This window comes from Electrophorus electricus, chromosome 8 (genome assembly GCF_041902795.1).
Source record: "Electrophorus electricus isolate QZ-2024a chromosome 8, ASM4190279v1, whole genome shotgun sequence".
Taxonomy (NCBI): Eukaryota; Metazoa; Chordata; class Actinopteri; order Gymnotiformes; family Gymnotidae; genus Electrophorus; species Electrophorus electricus.
Window position 1 is genome coordinate 34,117,501 of NC_137504.1, and position 8,421 is coordinate 34,125,921.

The 8,421-nt window shown below is 44.4% G+C and overlaps 1 protein-coding gene across 1 annotated transcript in view; it reads left to right on the forward strand.

The window, feature by feature from the left end:
* las1l (LAS1 like ribosome biogenesis factor) overlaps positions 1 to 7,775 on the forward strand; it is a 13,798-nt gene extending 6,023 nt beyond the window's left edge. Inside the window, exons 6-13 of the mRNA XM_027030036.3 lie at positions 865 to 911; positions 3,193 to 3,302; positions 3,904 to 3,989; positions 4,223 to 4,426; positions 4,810 to 4,945; positions 5,121 to 5,437; positions 5,887 to 6,037; positions 6,327 to 7,775. Coding sequence (XP_026885837.2) covers positions 865 to 911; positions 3,193 to 3,302; positions 3,904 to 3,989; positions 4,223 to 4,426; positions 4,810 to 4,945; positions 5,121 to 5,437; positions 5,887 to 6,037; positions 6,327 to 6,417 — 1,142 coding nt within the window. The 3' untranslated portion in view covers positions 6,418 to 7,775. The remainder of the gene's footprint in view (positions 1 to 864; positions 912 to 3,192; positions 3,303 to 3,903; positions 3,990 to 4,222; positions 4,427 to 4,809; positions 4,946 to 5,120; positions 5,438 to 5,886; positions 6,038 to 6,326) is intronic.
* Positions 7,776 to 8,421: the final 646 nt, after the last annotated feature.

Here is an 8,421-nt window from a genome sequence, read left to right on the forward strand (position 1 = left end):
TGAGTGTGTGTGTGTGGGGGGGTGTAGAGAGAGAGAGCGTCACAGTGAGTGTGTGTGTGGGGGGTGTAGAGAGAGAGAGAGCGTCACAGTGAGTGTGTGTGTGTGGGGGGTGTAGAGAGAGAGCTTCACAGTGAGTGTGTGTGGGGGGGGTGTAGAGAGAGAGCTTCACAGTGAGTGTGTGGGGGGGTGTAGAGAGAGAGCTTCACAGTGAGTGTGTGTGTGTGGGGGGGTGTAGAGAGAGAGCTTCACAGTGAGTGTGTGTGTGGGGGGGGTGTAGAGAGAGCGTCACAGTGAGTGTGTGTGGGGGGGGTGTAGAGAGAGAGAGAGCTTCACAGTGAGTGTGTGTGTGGGGGGGGTGTAGAGAGAGAGCTTCACAGTGAGTGTGTGGGGGGGGGTGTAGAGAGAGAGCTTCACAGTGAGTGTGTGTGGGGGGGTGTAGAGAGAGAGCTTCACAGTGAGTGTGTGGGGGGGTGTAGAGAGAGAGCTTCACAGTGAGTGTGTGTGGGGGGGGTGTAGAGAGAGAGAGCTTCACAGTGAGTGTGGGGGGGGGGAGACGTGGGGTGCTGGCCTGTTAGACACACTAAACTCAGTCCAGTAGAACGTGAGCTGAACATAAACAACATTCCACCCAATTAAAGTCAACTACACATTCTTCATGAGGTGGAACAAGCTAACAGCCAGTGGAAGGCGGAGTCTGCAGGTGAGTGACGGCCGTGGTTAGAGTGCTTTAGGGAACGGCGTCTCTTCTCATAGGTCATCTCGGTTCGCTGTGATGGACGTTTTGTCTCTACGCCCTGGTCCTGTAGTCTGGGGCGTGTCCTGGTCACCTGCTAACTGAGATTCTGTCTGTCTTTCTCTGTGCAGAGCGGGCAAGAGAACTTCTCATCTCCTATGAACACGAGCAGTTTCAGGTACACACACACACACACACACACACACACACACACACACACACACACACACACACACACACACGGCCTGGCGTTAGCTGCTGGTGGTATCACTCAGTTTTACAGCTTCAACAAATTGGCACAAACCATTTCATGATTCGGGGGGGGTGTCCAAGGTAGAGTCCATTCTGGCTGACCAACCACCTAACCTTCTGTGCTGAAGGACGTAAGAAGACAGCATGACTATGACTCAGCCCTCCATACAGACGCACAATCTATCATTTATCACGATACAAGCTTTGCATCCTTTGTGTTGGTACAGTAGTAGGTGCGGTGGCTGTGTGCAGGTGTGCTGTGGATACAGTAGTAGGTGCGGTGGCTGTGTGCAGGTGTGCTGTGGATATTTGTGAGAGACTCTGGTCACTCCTGGGGGTTGAATTATCTCTGAACCGCCTGGTTCTGGACTGTCTCCTGCTGTGAGAACAGACAGGCGCTCAGGGGCATTGGTGTCCTTCATCCACCTGGTCTTCCTCAGGTGTTGTGCTGGACCGTCTGCACCAGTGTCTCCTACCACACCAGGTGGTAAAATGGTGCAGTGCACAGACAGTCGCAATCCTCAAACTACCAGTCCACCTTAAGTCTGAGAGCAGTGAAACAACCAAACTACCAGTCCACCTTAAGTCTGAGAGCAGTGAAACAACCAAACTACCAGTCCACCTTAAGTCTGAGAGCAGTGAAACAACCAAACTACCAGTCCACCTTAAGTCTGAGAGCAGTAAAACAACCAAACTACCAGTCCACCTTAAGTCTGAGAGCAGTGAAACAACCAAACTACCAGTCCACCTTAAGTCTGAGAGCAGTGAAACAACCAAACTACCAGTCCACCTTAAGTCTGAGAGCAGTGAAACAACCAAACTACCAGTCCACCTTAAGTCTGAGTGTTTGGGGTTTATTGATGGCAGAGCCTCCGCTCTTATGTACAGGCTCTGGGGTCAGACGGGTTCTACCGGGTGGTGTAATGTGTAGTCACAATTACACCTGCATACCACATGCAGTTTAACAGCAAAGTAAATAAAAACATTGACTGGATTTAATTTATTTTATTCTCACTGAACATACTGTGACTGGAAATAAGTCACAGTCTGTCCACTAGAGGGCAGTGTGCGCTTGGGTTTGCTTGGCTGTTGTCAGTGAACACTCAACGTGGCACACATTTTGGAGATATATTCCTACTAAACGTTTTCTGGTCCAGCAGTCGCTGTGTAGAAGCCAGAGCTGCAGTCTGTCAGAAGAACGCGAGATACACAGCTGGTTAAACTCACGCCAGGCATGTCGGGTCTTCACTTTCAGCCCATCCCCATCACTGCTAATGATACACCTGCATTTGGGCAAAGCATGCAGCCAATGGGACATCTTACCCTAAGACGTGTTGTGTAGGAGAGAGAGAGAGAGAGAGAGAGAGAGAGAGAGAGAGAGAGAGAGAGAGAGAGAGAGAGAGAGAGAGAGAGAGAGAGAGAGAGAGAGAGAGAGAGAGAGAGAGAGAGAGAGAGAGAGTAGGTTTTTGTATGTGTTGGGCTGATCACCTGTGCTCAGATAGGTATTAGAAAAAATATATATAAGATTTTTATTTTATTTTTATGATTGTCATGGGAATATTTTCTAAAAATGTTTAATTATGCTGTTCTATTGTATGATGTTATCAAGCAAACTGTAGCTCAGTTTGGTTATTTTACTGTCCGTAATATTTCAGGTGACTTTCCCCCACCTTACTGAAATAAAGACTTTTGAAGTAACGGCTTCAGACCACGCCCTCTTTATATGGAATCATATGATGTCACAATAACAAGCTCATTTACATATGTCCCCCGCCCACTTACACTGCAGTTCTCAGACGAGCTTCAGCTGTGATTTGCTTTCTGAATGAACCACAGGACAGGGCAGCCAATCAGTTCGTTTGTCTTAAAGGTGCGGTAAAAGAAACGCCCTGTTTAATAGCCGGTGATGGAGTAGATGTATGAGCTCCTTAACTACACTTTAACCGTTTAGTAATGTTTGTGTAGTTATATGAGAAGCTAAGCACACTAGTTCAATAATGTAGTCTAAACAGTTTAATGCTTTAATGTTTTTACAGATGTATGAGGCATTAGTAACCACACTGTAGTTCAGTGATGTTGTTTAAACCTTATTTTAATGTTTCAGTATTGTTTTACATTATTTAATGTGTCAGTGATGTTTACATTATTTGAATGTTTCCATGATGTTGTAGAAAGGTTATTTTAACGTTTCAGTGCTGTGTTTACAGGTGTATGAGGAGCTGCGTCAGCACAGCCATGAACGTGGCCCCCAGCTCAACACCAGCACGGATCTCGGCTGGATCCTTGCTCAGATCAACCAGTTTGGCTCAGAGTATGGGTGAGTGTGTGTACTGCTGCAATTTTATTGTACTGTGTTAGTCTAAGAGTCATTGTGGCTGTGAGACCATGCGAGACATCTCTGAGACTTTAAAGCTCAAATCCATCTCGGGGAAACGCCAGGAATAAACAGTTACATAACCATAAAGGAGTAAAGCCATGATGATGAATCATGACTTAATTGTCATGCATTCACAAGAAATGCTGTATTAATGCTGGATTATGATGGATTAATACTGTATTTATGATGGATTAATGCTGGATTAATACTATAATACTGTATTAATGCTGTTTTATGCTGGATTAATGCTGAATAAATACTGGATTAATACTATATTTATGTTGGATTAATACTCCATTAATGCTATATTAATACTGTCTGCTGGATTAATGCTGTTAAATACTGTAATAGTCCAGTACTACAGAAAGGGAGTAATACAGTTTATTACTATTTAAACCCATGTTCCAATGGAAATGGTTGTGTTAAAAAGTTCCACTTTACAGTGTGTGTGTGTGTGTGTGTGTGTGTGTGTGTGTGTGTGTGTGTGTGTGAGACAGATATACTAATGAATGTTTTGGTATTTAACGTGTGTGTGTTACAGAGATATACTGATGGATGTTTTAGTGCAGGATGGATTTTTAATCCCAACAGCAGAACAGCTGGAGTCATTGGACATCGATCCTTCAGGTACACACACACGCACGCACACACACATACATGTACACGCACACAAAGGTACGTATTTCTGTATTTGTGACAATGACCATGACAAACCTTTTACATTTAAAATCACTATTTATATATCGAATCAATTTAAAATCATAAACTTGTAAGAATCAGGAATAATGTGTCACATGCACACACATTCACACGTGTTCACTTAAACCACTAACCCCCTCTCTCTCCCTCCCCACCCCCAGGCCAATTCCTTGATTCTTTCTACCCCAGTCTACCGCGGAGCTTCCTGCGTTTGTGGTTGCCCTTACTGAGGGTTCTCAGCTCTGCCCCCTTCATTAACCAGATCCTGGACAGACTATTTGCTGAGCTCTCTAATGAGCCAACCAATCACAGGACCTTTTACATTTCAGCCTGGATCTCCGAGATTCTACAATGCAACAGTAAATGTAGGCAAGACCTCGGTGTGCGTGTGTGGTGTGCGTGTGTGTGCGCGCAGACATTAAGAATATGACAATAAAAGATTAAGTGCTGGGCATCAGATTAAGACTACGTATGTGTGTGTGGTGTGTGTGTGCATGCGCAGACATTAAGAATATGACAATAAAAGATTAAGTGCTGGGCATCAGATTAAAACTACATGTGTGTGTGTGTGCACGCACATGTGTGTGTGGTATGCGTGTGTGTGTGTGTGTGCACGCGCAGACATTAAGAATATGACAATAAAAGATGAAGTGCTGGGCATCAGATTAAAAATGCATGTGCGTGTGTGTGTGTGTGTGTGTGTGTGTGTGTGTGTGTGTGTGTGTGTGTGTGTGTGCGCGCGCAACAGGTGAGTCTAAAGCCCTGAGGAGGATGAAGATGATGAAGGAGAGAATTTTTGTCTCCCGAGTGCCGTTACAGTGCCAGGAGCTAATATCGGCATGTTTGAATTCTCCCTGTGCCGCTACACCCTTCCTATTGCAACAGTACGTAGACACACACACACACACACACACACACACACACACACACACACACACAAAAAAAAAACAAAACAAACAAACAAAAAAAACCCACCAAACTCATGGTTCTTGTGTATATGCCATTATCATAACAGAACTCTTGTTGTTGTTTTTTATTTATTTATTTTTTTTCTGCCAGGATTTTGACTGACATGGATAAGCCCCTCCCCACAGTCACACAGCACAACCTACTCCGCCTCTGTAGAATCTACACACAGTGTAACCTTGGCGACTGTTCCCCTAGCAACACGGACCCCTCCCAGCCTGTCTACACAGTAGAGAGCCTTCAGGAGCAACTGGCTGGAGCAGAGCAGAGTAGGCGTGTCCTTTCACCAAAACACGGCCCTGGGCCGGCAAAGGCCATGCCCACACAGGAAATTCAGGAGCAGCTGAGTGCCGAAACGATCCATGAACGGCAAGCAGCATTACGGGGTTCTCCATGGAGTGTGTGTACAGGTATAACACACACACACACTGTGCCCTAGCATGGACCACTGAGCGCTAGTGTCACTTTCTTGTGGTAGCTCAGTGGTGAAGGTACTTGACTTGTAATCAGAAGGTTGCTGGTTCAAGTCCCACTACTGCCAAGTTGCCACTATTGGGCCCCTGAGCAAAAAACGTCAGATAAATGCTGTAAATGTAATGTGTCATTGGGGTAGATGTGGGCACTGTTGGGCCCGACCAATTACTGTATTCAGTCAGTCAGAACTGTAAGTTGCTTTGGATAAAAGTGTCAGCTATATGCCATAAATGGTGTAGGTGTCATTCAAGTGTGTTTAAAAAAACAAAACAGGAAGTCCCTGTTTGGACACGGTTCATTTTTGCGTACCGGTCCCTGTGACGTAACTTTGTTCTTTTATTGTTGTGTGTCTTTGTTTGTACTCAACTTATGCATGTTCCCCAAGATAAGGTCCCCTGGAAACAGTACCCCCTCGGGAAGGTTCCAGGTCAGGCAGAGGACCCTTCCTGTCTGATGGTGGAGACGTATTCTACACTGACCGTATTTGACCAGCAGGTGGAGCTGGACCACATTTCCCATCCCCATGGCAACACAAGGTGAGATGACACCGAACTCTACATCCCACTGGAATTCTGGGCAAGTTCCTCAAAAATGCCAAGCATTCAAGCATTCTGACTGGATAGCAAGCCCTAGAATTCAACAGTGCAGCAGTAGCAGGTGTGGTTAAGGGTGGGGTCTGGGCTGTCCATGGCCAATCACAGCAGCTGTGGTCAGGGGTGGTGTCGGGGGTTATCTATCGCAGTATCCAATCACAGCCCTTGAGTGCTCTTCCCAGAGTTCTGCTGGGCTCGTGAGTAACAGTGTCTGTTGTCTGTGTGTCCTCAGTGGAGCAGTGGTGAGCAGAACTGGACCAGACGGGCCACTGTGGACACACGGTGACCTCAGCAAACTGAAGATGGGTCTCAAGCTGTTCTAACACACACACACACACACAATTGCATGCATTGGTACACATCTACAAGAGTTTACTGAAACAACCAGGAACAGTCGGAAATCCCAGAAGCTCTGAGGAACAGTGTGCGCACACACTGGACTGCCGTCAGACGGAACAGCAGAGGGCAGGTGACATGATGAAACCTGCTGTTGGCTTTCCCTGAAGAATTATGAACCCCTGAGATGTCTGTCGTTTATTTTAGCGCTGTGTGTGTAAACACCTTATTTTCAAGTTAGAATTGTTGTGGGGCTGGTTTAGTTGGTTTATTTTCTGATCACACTTGTCTTCCAGGCAGTGTAATACTGAAGATTTGTCGAGTTGGAGTATCTGTTAAAATCGGTTTCAGGGGTTGTTTGGTTTAAACAAATCACAACGTTAGAAAGCTGATCTCACAGTTAGTTAAATTTTGCCTCAGTCACCATGTTGCATTATGTTGCTGAAACAATAGTAATTTCTGGATGTTATTGAAATCTGTGTAATCTAATGATCATACTGAGTTAAAAAGTGCTTGTATTGCTTTTAAACTCATTTTTAAACACACAATATGACCTTTTTAAGCTTTTTTCCTGGTTTTCCACGTCGTATATATATCAGAATGTTACACTGTTATCTGTTAATCGGACAAATCCAAACAGATCTGATTAGCTTTTAGCCTGTTGTGTGTTGCCGTCAGTGAGGAGACCTCACATAGACTGATTATTGCTCACACATCTGCTCTTGTAAAACCAGATGCTGTGCTGAATATCTGATTGGCTGTGTGCTATATGATGTACTGACAGGTGTTTGCAGAATGAACATTTAAGAACAAAAATTAAAAAAAACTTTGGCTTCCTCAGCAGAGGAGGTGCTCAGGTCATCACAGATCAGGTCAACAAAGAGCAGGGTCAATTCAGGCATGTTGGTGAGGATTTGAGCAAGATATGAAACCTGACTTACTCGGATTCATACGTTCAGACTGTCTTGAGTGGTCGTTGTGTTTCACAAGGAATCAGGAAGCAGTTTAGTTTGAATCTGGATTCCTTCTGAATTATAGTTAAGGTACCATGGCTGAACTCTCTTAACGATAAACTCAGCACTAGTTACACTGGGAGGTGGAGGTTCTGTGTTTGGAAAGAAACCACAACCAGAAAAAAATACAATTTTACCAACTGGGTTTGGCTTTATTGAAGAAAACAAACACATTTGTCATTGAGACTTACATTTTGTTTGAGTCCACAGACCCAAAGAGTTACAAAGTTCTTTCATCTTTTTTGGAGTTCAGGTTTTGACATTTTAAAACAAGTTTAAAAGCAAATGTTTTATTCAACAGGGAATAAAACAAACTACTTTGTCAGTTACAACACGAGACTAGTGCTCATATCACTCAGCCAACCTGTGTTTTTTATATACACACACACACACACGTGCACACCCCCACACACACACATATATATTGGCTAGATTTTGAGGACATAAGAGTTCTGCACTAATTCACAAATTGAACTGTTGCAAAGCGCTATAATAATTTCATCATCATAATTTACATCAAAGATATAGTCTTTCATTAAGGTTAAAGTTTAGAATAAAATTCTTCATTCCTGAGACTGGGTGTGTGAGTGAGTGAGAGTGAGCCGGTGTGTTCGCTGGTATTTTATACACGGACTTTTAATTTGTTTTTAATTTACAGATTTAAAACATCTCTGCAGTCCACAAGAGTCCAAAGTGCTCGTAGGGAAATGCGCCAACACTCATATCAAACTCCGTGTCAGTCACTGCGCTCAACCTTTAGGGTGGGTTTGGTTTTCCGCTTTTTTCAGAACGTTCTGGGATTCATTTCCGTAACTCTACATGTCAGTAAAAAGTTTAGAAGGTTGAGCTCAATCCAGAGAGCGAAGAGGCCTGTATCACTGTCAACCAATTAAAAATCAGATCACGATCAGGCCTGTGTCACTGTCAACCAATTAAAAATCAGATCAAGCTCAGGTCTGTGTCACTGTCAACCAATTA